The sequence below is a fragment of the Solea senegalensis genome, linkage group LG21 (assembly GCF_019176455.1).
Source record: "Solea senegalensis isolate Sse05_10M linkage group LG21, IFAPA_SoseM_1, whole genome shotgun sequence".
Taxonomy (NCBI): Eukaryota; Metazoa; Chordata; class Actinopteri; order Pleuronectiformes; family Soleidae; genus Solea; species Solea senegalensis.
Window position 1 is genome coordinate 15,971,745 of NC_058040.1, and position 12,903 is coordinate 15,984,647.

General features: G+C 37.3%; 1 protein-coding gene across 2 annotated transcripts in view; it reads right to left on the bottom strand.

Annotated features, from left to right (window-relative positions):
* Nucleotides 1-12,903, bottom strand: part of whrna (whirlin a) — a 98,939-nt gene that overhangs the window by 50,348 nt on the left and 35,688 nt on the right. For both annotated transcript variants that reach the window (XM_044011958.1, XM_044011959.1), the window contains exons 3-4: nucleotides 7,291-7,509; nucleotides 4,002-4,127 (exon numbers count right to left, since the gene is read on the bottom strand). In XM_044011958.1, the coding sequence (XP_043867893.1) occupies nucleotides 4,002-4,127; nucleotides 7,291-7,509 (345 nt within the window). The remainder of the gene's footprint in view (nucleotides 1-4,001; nucleotides 4,128-7,290; nucleotides 7,510-12,903) is intronic.

Here is a 12,903-nt window from a genome sequence, read left to right on the forward strand (position 1 = left end):
TTTCTTCGATCTGATAAAATACAACAGTTATTGAACAACAGCAATAATCTTTCCCTCCAATCTACATTTACAGTGCATTTATATACAAAAATAATGTTAAAACTATAAAACAGGTCATCAAATATGTTTTAAAAAAAAAGTTTTTTGGGGGGAAAATCAAGATTTTATGAGGGATAATATAATTCTTTATGGGAAAAAAAAGATTTTGGGGGGGAAAATTTAAGTTTTAGTGACATTTTTGAGAACATAAATGTGTAGTTTATAATAATTGGCTGATTTAAAAAATTACAAATATCATCCCAATTATCAGCCTCCCTGTCAAACAATATGCAGACAACGTTCTTATCTATATGTAAGAGCGATGGGAATCTTTAGGGACCTCCAAATGGCAGCGGGTCTTGACTAGCGTTCATTCTATGATAATTAGATCGGAAAAAAACAAGTAAAATCCAATATATCCATAAACTCTAAATATAAGATAAATATATCACAACCTCAGGAAACCATCGTGTGACTGTGTGGTTGTGGCGTCCAGATGGATAACTAATGTTTTGAAAATCGCATTTGCACGGATGTTCTCTTCTATATGTTTGTGTCGAGAAATCAAAGTGAGAGGAAGAAGCTCATTTTTCCATAGACTTTGATTACAATGGAGTTCTTTTTGTGACCAGTGGAGTCGCCCCCTAGTGGCTATTCAACATACTCTAACTTCCTGTGTCAATTTGTGAAGTTTGAGAACTTCTGTTGACATGACGTTGGTGAAATTGCGATTTTGGAGACTTATTTTATGGATTATGTCGCGGCGAGGGGACGTTTTTTGTGTTTTTCGTTACAATTCCAATATTGGACTTTTAAGTCTTTTGATAAACTTTTGATTTATTTGAAGCCTCCAAAATCACCATTTCACAAACAAGGAAATTAGAGTATATTGAATAGCCACTAGGGGACGACTCCACTGGTCACAAAAAGAACTTGAATGAACGACTATGGAAGAATTTTCTTCTACTTTTCAATTGATTTGTAAATATCAACCTAGCGCTGGCTAATATCGTGATTCTGGAGGCTTCAAAACTTAAGTTCGGATTGTTACGGCTGACACTTTTTTTATATAGAAGAGAACATCATCGACATACGTTATATCTTTGTATATCCAAGTGAGAAATACAAGCTAATTTTCCCACAGACTTCCATTCAAACTGACTTTTCTTTTTAACAGCTACAGTCCCAACTTTGTCCAACTTTGTGGACATTTTTATATCCGATATTTAATAATGTGTCCATGTGACGAGATGAGCTCATGATAGAATTTAAATCACCAGCCAGTGACATTTAAACATCAGCTATTTTTCTCTAGCGTTTCCCGGCGACTGTTGCTTTAAGAAGACGTCACGATGTTCCAGTTAGATGTCAGTTCTCCGTGTGCCGAGCCAAAAATACAACACTTTGTCAGCAAAACTAACCAACGTGATGTAGTTAAAAGTCATTATGGTGCCGCAATGTTTTTCTTTATATTATCTGGATGGATTAAGGTGATTCTATTCTTACACACACACACACAGCATGTAGCTGGCCGAGTGTTTTCTTTGTCCTGGTTTGTTTGTGCTCTTTCAGCAGGATTGCTTTATTATCAGAGGATGGAAAAATCACCTCTGTGCAGATTGAAAATACTTGGCCTTAAGCCACCTCCACGTTTGACTCTCACTTATATTCAGTTAGACATGTTGTTGCTCTCTGTGTGTGAGACAGTGTGTGTGTATTTTGAGAGGAAACAAACATACAGTATCTTATAATATCTATAATAACAGCTTATCTCTGACTATCCTCGCATGTTGACGCAACCTTCTGCTGTTAAATTTAATTAGATTTAATTCAATTCAATCACGTATAAACTAAATCAGACAGATGTCAACTAAAAGGCCACGGGACCGGACAGGACTGACCTTTCTCCTTCTCCTTTACGTTGACGTGAATGAGCTAATGATCAAAATCTGCTGACTCATCCAAGCGCCAACATTTACTGTATACGGTCTAAAACGTGGTTAAAAGACATGGTCGCAGGGACACAGAAGGAAACTCACTCTCCCTGCACCAAAGAGAAAATCAGTGATTTTAGCTCACAGAGACACAGGAGCTGCTGGTCTACTGCTGCCTCGTGTGGTCACTTTGAAATGACTAAATAACACATTGTTTCTCTATGGGATGTGGTGTGGGTGAGACACAACCACAAGTTTACAGTTGGCTCAAACACAAACACCAAAAATCTAGCAAACATAATTTGGCCTTGTTTTTTTTGTTTTTTAAAATCACATCATTTACATTTTACCTCACAATTTTGACTTTTTAAAAAATCTTATAATTGACATTTTCAATTATATTTAATTATGACTTAAATCTCATACTTTTAATCACAGAAATGACTTTTTACCTCGTACTTTTTTCAAGTCACATCATTTACTTTAACTCAAAATTATACATTTGAATCTAATGTTATTATTTTTTTAAATCATAGATTTGACTTTTTAACCTCATCATTGTCACATTTAATCCAAGTCGATGAGATTAAAAAACTTTTACCTGATTATGTAGACATTTCAATCACACAATGAACATTTTTCCCTCATTATTATGACTTTTTATCTCATACTTTACATATTTACATAGACATGTATTTTAATCTAATGATTCTAATTAGTTTTTTCCTTTTTATCTCCTTTTTTTCTTTACTTTTGATGACATCATTTTCTCTTATTGTCTGGTTGTGTTTGTTCTTCATCAATCTTCTCTCACGGAGAGATTGTACTGCAATATATTGATTATAAGAGTATTTGTGACATTATCTCTGTCACGGCCATGTATTGTGTAGTATTATTATTATTTTTATTATTAATAATAAAATTATTATTTATGAGTTCCGTACAAAAGGAAAAACAGGAACACGCTGACATTTAAACCTTTGCTGCCTCCTGTCTGTCTTCTCTTCTGCCCTTTTAAATAATAAGCTGTCTTTTCATGTTGTTACCAACACTCACATTAGCATGAGTGTGTGTGTAATTGGCAGGTAGGTGGTGGACTCATCACTAACAGACATGAGATAAAGACAAGTCTTCTTGTCCATTGCCGTCACCGTGGCAACAAGCAGCTGGAGCTCAGTGAGACCCGAGGATCTGGATTTTAATGCAGAAACAAAACCACGATAATCTCTTTCAAAAATAAGATTTGTAGGTTAATTAACGTGGGATTTGAAGGTGCTTAAAAAAAGGTGATTAACAAGTGCGTGAATTGCGACGTCACGAATCCGACGAAAAAACAAAACGACTGAATCATTTTTATGGCGGTTGCTAATTTGCATATTTGACTTCATTATTGCTTTAAATCGTTAAAATCATCTGAGTAAACCAGACTGACCAGACTCTAGGGCTGAAACTAATACTCAAATAATGATAATGAATTGAGGGTTTTTTCATTATTAAAACAACAGTTCTGATTGTTTCAGCTTCTTAAATATAATAGTCAATATTTTCTGGTTTCTTTGTTCCATATAAACAAAAAAAATCATTCAAACTCAATCTTTTTGGTTTGTGAACAAAAACGACATTTCCAGGTTTGACAAACACTGATCAACATTTGTCAACATATTCTGACATTTGGACCAAACGATAACTCGATTCATTGATTATAAAAATAATCATTAGTTGCAGCTCAAGCGCTTTCCCATGCTATGCTAATGTGGTTGTGTTTACCCACAATGCCCTGCGTTGTAGTTCGCTTCCTGCATTTTTTTGACCTACGTTTTTAAGGCGGACCAGAGTTCCCTTCTAATCAGAGTTGGGTTGCGTGTTCATACCTCCCCAAACGAACCGGACTTTCCGAGCAAACGGACCAGGGTTCCATTAAGAAGGAGCTGGTGTGAATGAATGCAGCCTAAATCTATGAATGTCCTCACTAAGACTGCAGTACGTAAGTGTGTGTGTGTGTGTGAGACAGATTGATTGCAGTGATACCTTGAGTCCACCACACTCTGCCGCCGACCCCTGGTCCACTCCAGTGATGTAAATCCCCAAAGCGTACTCCGCTCCGCCCCGGATCATCAGCCCGAGAGAGCGGCCGTCGTCCAGGACCAGGTTGACCTGATAAAGAAAGACAGACAGACACACAGACAGACATTTTAATAATAAAGATGTTTTCAGTCTGCACTGACTCTGCAGAGAGAGTTTCAGCACTAATATCAAATACATTCAGATTCAACAGGCAACACATTTTAGCCGTTATTGATCAATAATTCCAGAATAATTCTTTCATCGTGATCAAGCACTAAGACCAGTATAAAGAGCTAAAAGAGGCCTAAAATTGATCTTTGGGGAACTCCACGTGTGTTATTAAACTCAAAGAAAGAGTTTTGAACTTTTCTTCTTAATGATTAGTTTTTGTTTGGGTTTATTGATTAATTCTTCCAAATCTACATCGTTTTGACATGACTCACTCACACCATATCCCATTGAAAAAAACTGCGATTTTACAACACAGCTCACAGGCGTTGTTGATCCACTGCTGCCTCCATCAGTAAATTCAAATATGTTATTTTGTGATTTCTGTGTTTAAAAATATTCACTCAGATTTACCTCAGTGACACAAACTGACCACACGAGGCAGCAGTAGAGCTGTACCACCTGTGTCTCCACGAGCTAAAAACGTAGATTTTCTCTATGGGCTTTGGTGCAGGAGAGTGAGCGGTTTACAAATCTCACTATATTGCAATTAAACCCATTTTTAATCACGACAAATGTCCATTACTACTATTACAAATCCATTATTTCAGATTTGTTTCAGATTTGAGACAAAATTTAAATGATTCTTTGTCCTCTCTACATTGCATTAAAAACTCTTGCCAAGGCTGAAAAAGTGCAAATCGCTAAACTGTGTGAAAGCGAGACACTGAGTCCAAAATATCCCATTAAACAAACACATATTTCCCTGCAGCTGCAGATTTTGGCACCTGCCACACAAGTCTTCCTTTAATTATTTGCGATGGCGCTGCGGTGCCTCAGTAACTCACCTTTATTCCTCAGCAGGAAATATGGAGCCATTCATGCTCCCTCTGACATTTATGCAGGACACAGAGAGGAGCTTTAATTAGCAGACTCATCCCGCTTTTATTGGCGGGTCTTAAGACTTGTGTTGTTCCCTGGCATCGCCTCTAATAACGGCATCAATTCAGCGTGAAAGGAAGTCCCTCTGCTGCAGCGTCTTCATGTTTCTGTGAGCAGCCGAGTATCAGCACAGCCGCACTTATTCATGCTAAATTAACTTAATTAAATATAATTACTGGATTACGATCAGGGAACGGAGGGCAACAGCTAAACTGGGACTTTTCTCTAAATTACCACCACATTGTCTCAGAACGACACTTTGAACTATAAACACAGTTCACACACTGCAAACAACGAAGGCCATAATAATAATTACGATTCGCAATATTAGTGCAATAATTGTAATTCTGTGAACTCAACTGTAACTTAGCTCTTAGCAGCAAATCTGCTGACTCACCTGTTAGCTTAGCTCTTAGCTCAAAATCTGTGGACTTGCCTGTAGCCCAGCTTTTATCTCCAAATCTACTGACAAGCCTGTTAGCCTAGCTTTTAGCTGCAAATCTGCTGACAAGCCTGTTAGCCTAGCTCTTAGCAGCAAATCTGCTGACTCACCTGTTAGCTTAGCTCTTAGCTCAAACTCTGTGGACTCGCCTGTAGCCCAGCTTTTATCTCCAAATCTACTGACAAGCCTGTTAGCCTAGCTTTTAGCTGCAAATCTGCTGACAAGCCTGTTAGCCTAGCTTTTAGCTGCAAATCTGCTGACATGCCTATTAGCTTAGCTCTTAGTTCCAAATCTGTGGGCTCACCTGTTAGCTTAGCTGTTAGCTCCACCCAAGTGAAGTGGCAGAAAGCTACTAATAGTAAGTAGGATAATAATGTCAGCATGTAGACGGGAGCGTAGGGGTGGGGGACTTATCTGAATATCTTAATATAAAAGTGGATTTTTTGAAAAATGTGACCGTCACAAGTACAGAAGAAGAATAAAGAAGTAAATAAAGGTTCTTCTGTGGGCGCAGGATTAAAATATCTGAAACTTTATCAGCACAGCATTAAAACTGCAGCCTGTGTTAATGTGGCTGAGACGCTAAAGATTAATGTGTGGCTCTCAGCTGCTGAAATATTGAAACTTCTTGTGTCATAAATCTTTAAGCACATGTTGACAGTTTCCTCCCTGCAGGTCAGGAGGTGCTGACTGAAGGTGGAGGTTCGTGGGGACTCAAGGTCCAATTACTGTTATCGCTCTAATGTTTGATTTTTTCCAATACTGTACTTATTATTTTATTATAATCCCGCCGGTCACTCACATGTTTGTGGTGGAGGCTTCGACTCAAACACTTCTCATTCAACTGCATTGTGGGTCCATGCGTCACAAGTTGACAAATGCTCAAATTTTGTTGCATCGGCCGATCAAATCACGTTTATACATTTAGCTCAAACACCACATGGTTAAAACAGAGCTCTGGGCAAAGTTGTTCAACCTGTTACCAATGAGTTACCAAAGTAACCCACTAAGTTTACCCAACAATGGCAGACGAAACACGTAATCTGCCTAATAAGACTCGCCTGTTAGCTTGGTCATTAACTTCAAACGTGTAGACTCACCTGTTAGCTTAGTCATTAGCTTCAAATCTGTAGACTCGCCTGTTAGCTTAGTCATTAGCTTTAAATCTGTAGACTTCGCTGTTAGCTTAGTCATTAGCTTCAAATCTGTAGACTCACCTGTTAGCTTAGTCATTAGCTTCAAACGTGTAGACTCACGTGTTAGCTTAGTCAATAGCTTCAAATCTGTAGACTCGCCTGTTAGCTTAGTCATTAGCTTCAAATCTGTAGACTCACCGGTTAGCTTAGTCATTAGCTTCAAACGTGTAGACTCAAGTGTTAGCTTAGTCATTAGCTTCGAATCTGTAGACTCACCTGTTAGCTTAGTCATTAGCTTCAAATCTGTAGACTCACCTGTTAGTTTAGTTATTAGCTTAAAATCTGAAGATTCAGATTAAAACTGCACACTCACCAGTAAGCTTAGCTGTTAGCTACACATGAGTCTATCTTTCATCTTAATTGCACATATTTGGTTTGATTTTTTTGGTGAATGGCTTATTAGAAGTTTATTAAATGTTCTCAACCAGCACATATATAAAATATTAACATAATTCTGGGAACATATGATTAAAAATGTGAATATTTTCAAATGTCCTCCTCTCACCTTCTTCTCGTCTCCCTCCTGCAGGAGCTGCATGTTGCTGCGTCGCTGGCTGTCGCTCCTCTTCAGCGTGGCGCTGCGCTGCTCCGGCAGGTCAGGAGGTGGCGACACACTGCGACCCTGAGGGTCCACCCATGTGTAAACATGGTTGGTGACATATCCGCCGGGAATCCGCCCGACCGAGCGCACGGAGAGGCAGAGCTTTTTACTGCCCTTCAGCACCTGAGGAGAGACGAGGGAGAAGAGGTCAGGATTTATCACAATACTCCCACTTTAATCCTTTTTATTCCACGTTATAAGGCGGTTAATGTTCCTTTAAGTGAATTTTGCACAATCACAAAAGTCTTAGATGCAAATATTGATGAGGTAAACAAACCTAAAAAGCATATTTTAAATCTTATAAGATTTTATAAAGTGTATGACATGGGTTTTCAGATAAAAGACAAACAGAAACATAAATAACCATCATTTTGACTCACGGAGACCAAACAGTGGCAGAAGCAAAACTTTCTCATTATAATGTTAAAACTAAACAATAATAAACAACCTCCACATTTATATTAGCTTCACTTTCCCTTTGTTGTTCTCTTGTTTTTAAGGGGAAAAAAACAGCAAAAATTGATGTACAACACAAAAGAACTGCGTTATTCTGCATTCAAACCACAGCACAGAACAACATTCCCCCGACATCATGTTTGTGCCGCTTTTTCTCACTTTTAAACCGCTCACTCTCACACACCAAACCCCATAGAGAAAACAAGCGATTTTAACATCACAGCACACAGGAGTTGTTGATCCACTGCTGCCTCCGTCAGTGAGTCCTAATTTTTATTTTGTGAGTTCTGTGTTTAAAATCCTTTGTTTAGATTGACCTCAGTGACAAAAACTGACCACACGGGGCAGCAGTAGACCAGCAGCTCCTGTGTCACCGTGAGCTAAAAGCGATGATTTTCTCTATGGGGTTTGGTGCAGGAGAGTGATCCGTTTTCAAACCTCCATTTTCAGTGGGAAAAACTCAGTCTAACAGCAAAATAAAGTGAAAAACACACTCTTAAGATATCATAGAAATAAATCTGGTGCTTAAGTGGCTAAAACCATTAGTTAATAGTTTTTAACTAATGTCGACTGACTCCTGCATCCTCATGTCAAAAACCCTGAACCCTCACTTTAGAATCCACGTGTCGGCCATGAGAAGCACAAATCTGTCACAGAGCAGCCGCGAGTAAAAACATTGATTTTCTGGTTCAAACAAAAAAACTGAAAAATAAAACAGCTCCGAGTATCTGAGCACATAGGTTCATTACTTTAATCTGTGTTTGTGTGAAACCCACAAATCTCAGCAGCGACAAAAAAACACACTGAAGAAAATTAAAGGTAATTCAGCAGCAGAATCAATGATTGTTCTTTTAGCTGCAGAGAAAGAGAGAAAGAGACGTGTTATATTTGTTTGAATATTTGCAGCACAAGCACAAAAGTTTACCTGATTTATTATCTAGCTTTGGGAAGTCTGTCACGCTGCTGCCCCCTACTGTGTGACATCCATCTAATAATAACAATAATTTAATAATTATGACGTATGTAAATACTAATTATGTGCGCTGACGACACTTAAACTGTGATAAAAGTTGGTTTAGGAGAAGAATATCATCAGCGTACGCTCAGAGTCGACAACAGAGCACGATGGATCGTGAGACTTTCTATCTCATTATATTTTATAGTTTCTTTATTTTTATCTCATGTTTACAACTCTTCTCTCAAAATGTTTGTCTTTGCACCAATAACTTTGTCATAAATATGACTTTATCTCATAGTTATGGCTTTTTTATCTCAGTATTTCAACCTTGTATCACATAATTATGACTTTTTATTATTCTGACCTTTAAATTTCAACATTTTACCTCATAATTACAACTATTTCTTCATAACTTTTGAATTTGTACTTATAATACTTACTTTTTATGTCATAAATATGACTTTATCTTATAAGTATTCACTAGTTATCTCATAGTTATGGCTTTTTATCACAGTATTTTAACCTTTAATCACATAATTATGACTCTTTGTCTGATAATTACGACCTTGGTATCTTATGGCTTACTTTTTATCTCATAGTTATGGCTTTTTATATCAGTATAATTACAACTCCTTTCTCATCATTGTTGACTTGTAATTTTTGCTATTTTATCTCAATTCTCAGTCTTTTGACTTAGTATTTCAAAATTTTATTCCATAATTATGATTCTGACTTTTGCAATTTTGACATTTTATTTGATAATGTGGACTTTCTATCTCGTCATTCTTACAAAACTTATTACAAATAGTTTATCTAACATTTCTGACATTTACCTCATTACAGACACAAATTTGCCTTTAATCTCATTATTTTTACTTTTTTAATCACAATTTTGGAGACAAAGACCTGGTCTTAATGAGAGAGAACCTCATTTCTGAGGAACTGGATAAGATTAAGACTAAAGTAGAGTTAAGGATTAACTGGTTATGGTTAACGACAGGGATTAAGGCTTTTGTTAAATTTGTCCAAATTAATGGAAATCATTGCAGTGTCTTTAAATCAGTGTGTGTTTGTGTGTGTCTGCACGTGGACATTTGTAGGACGGACAGAGACGAGCAAGCGCCGCAGTCCGACTGCAAATGAAGTAAATACTTTAGAAGGATTAATGAGTAATTGACAAGGAGGCCAACACGGAGACTTAATGGAACCAAGTCATCAATCTCAGGGATTAGCCGCAGGAAAACATCTTCATCTGAGCCACATCTACACTCGTGCTGCCTTTTCCTTCCCGATCCATCGCTCACTTCACTTCCTCCTGTTCATTTACACACACAAACACACCTGCAGCACTCATACAAGTACAGAAACAAGACAATGACTAAGGTGAAATATGACTGTGACGCATAAAAGAGTGTAAATGTAGATATTTTCTACATACGATCTACATCATCATCCTTCTTTCTATTTATCTTCTTTTTACAGCGATCAGAGAGAAATATTCATGAAAACGGAAAGAAAGGCGAGGAAAAAAGAAAAATGACCTGTCACCAAATCCTTGTCTCACACAAGAAGAAATTAAAGGGGCGCGCATGTGAGATTAAAAAAAACAAAAAAAAACCCAACAACGATGACTAATGAGTGGTAATTGCACAGTCATCGACATGGACACTCTGTGGACAGACGTAGTTCATCAGGAACGGCTGGAGCGCTTCATGGATCAATCCACCCGTCACTATTTGTTTCTTTACACCAGCTCATTCATCAAAGTGGCCTCCTATAGCTCCGCCCCCTCCCTCCCTCTCATGTCTCCTGTATTGAGCGCGGTATCACTCGGCGGCCGTTATTTACGACGTCTCCTCCCCGGACTCGGACGTCGGACGTCTTTGACGGATATTTACTCAAACTGAGAGCGAGCAAGTGAAGCTGAGCCAAGACAGATAACAGAGAGCAGCCGACGCTGAGAAGCTGCTTTAATCACATTTCTCTTGGTTTTCTCAGACATAAAAGACGTGTTTTCCTGTTGCATGTTCTATGATACGACTCAAAACTGTAAAGCGCTCACTCTCCCACACCAAAGTCCAAAGAGAAAATCAGTGATTTAATGACACAGGAGTTGCTGATCCACTGCTGCCTCCATCAGTAAGTTCACGTGTGTTATTTTGTGACTTCTTTTTATTTTATTTTACATTTTTAATTACAGATTCACCTCAGTGACACAAAGTGACCACACGAGGCAGCAGTAGACCAGCAGCTCCTGTGTCCCTGTCAGCTAAAATCACAAATTTTCTCTATGGACTTTGGTGTGGGAGAGTAAGCATTTTATAAAGTGGCACAAAGTTGAATGTATTATTGTCTGTGATATCTAAAGAACCTTTTCACGTCTTTATCTCACTGTTAGACAGACTTTTCCAACAGGAAACTGAAGTTTGTAAACCACTCACTCTCCCTGCCCCAAAGTCTATAGATTTCTCTATCAGCTCACAGGGAGCTGCTGGTCTACTGCTGCCTCGTGTGGTCACTTTGTGTCACTGAGGTCAATCTGAACGAAACATTTCAAACACCAAAGTCACAAAATAACACATAAGAAGTTATTGATGGAGGCAGCAGTGGATCAGCAACTCCTGTGAGCTGCGACACAAAACCAACTTTATTTCCAGTCAGAAATGTTTGTCAAACTTTCTATTAAAAGACGATGTAGATTTTATTAGGTGAGACTTTTGTTTAGTAGCTACAATACGTTACGCCACTTTACACTAATGGGTGTTTTTATTTATTTCTTTGTGCCATGTCCTATATGTACATGTGTGTGTATATATATGTATATAATATATAATATATTTAAACCTAAAAAATAAACCACATAAAAAGAATATTTTGCGATAGCTAGCATAAATATACTTTAATAATTAATAACTAGAAAACGTTTGTGTTTGCTAGCATATTTTGCGATAGCTAGCATAAACAGATAGACTTTAATGATTACTAACTAATAAATGTTTGAGTCTGCTATATTTTGTGACAGCTAGCATAAAAATATGGAGTTCATTGATTAAAACTGAGAACGTTTGAGTTTGCTAGCATACTTTTCGATGGCTAACATAAAAAGATAGACTTTAATGATTAATAACTACAAAATGTTTGAGCTTGCTAGCATATTTTCCGACAGCTAGCATAAAAAGGTAAAGTTTATTGATTAAAAACTAAAAACATTTGAGTTTGCTAGCATGATTTGCAATAGCTAGCATAAATAGATAGACTAATGACTAAAAACTGAAAATGTTTGAGTGTGCTAGCATATTTTGGAATAGTGAGCTAGCATAGATATAGACTTTAATGATTAATCACTAGAAAACGTTTGAGTTTACTCACATATTTTGCTATAGCTAGCATAGATCATCTATCTGTATTTATTTTAAATGCATCATTATCAACACTGTTTGGTTAGTCACTGTTAATTAAAAGGGGAAAAATGACAAAACCAACAAAAACATTTAGTTAAAAATTTAGGTACAAAATGAGAACTTTATCACAACCCATTCTTACATAAAAATGATTTACATTTTAACGCATTCCAGTTTCCACAAATGAAAAAACACACTTTTACATAATCTTATATTTTCAATAGGATGAAATTTTCTCCTTCAACTGACGTAGTTGAAGGAAAAGTAGTTGATTAATTAATTAGTAATTAATTAATAATGAACTAGTCATTGCAGCCCTAGTTGTGTTTCCTGCCATGAAGGATTTTTGCTTCTCGTTTGGTGTGAGTCACTGTTTTTGCATTAAATAACTACCTAGATGACAAATAATAATGATTGCTTGGCTCGTCATTCACCGTTTCCTTCAAATTGTAAAAGTGTCGTCATTTCGTAGGTACAGTACCTACACACACACACACACACACACACACACACAAACCTTTGGTTATTTCATTGTTCGCTGGCTTGTGTTATTGTGTATTGGTGATAATTTATCTTGAATCATCAAAGGTGACCTCGAACTGTACGGCATATGCTTGTGTGTGTGTGTGTGTGTGTGTGTGTTAGCATAAAAGACATTGTGAAGGAGGCCTTTCATTTTTCTGTGTGTGTGTGTGTGTGTGT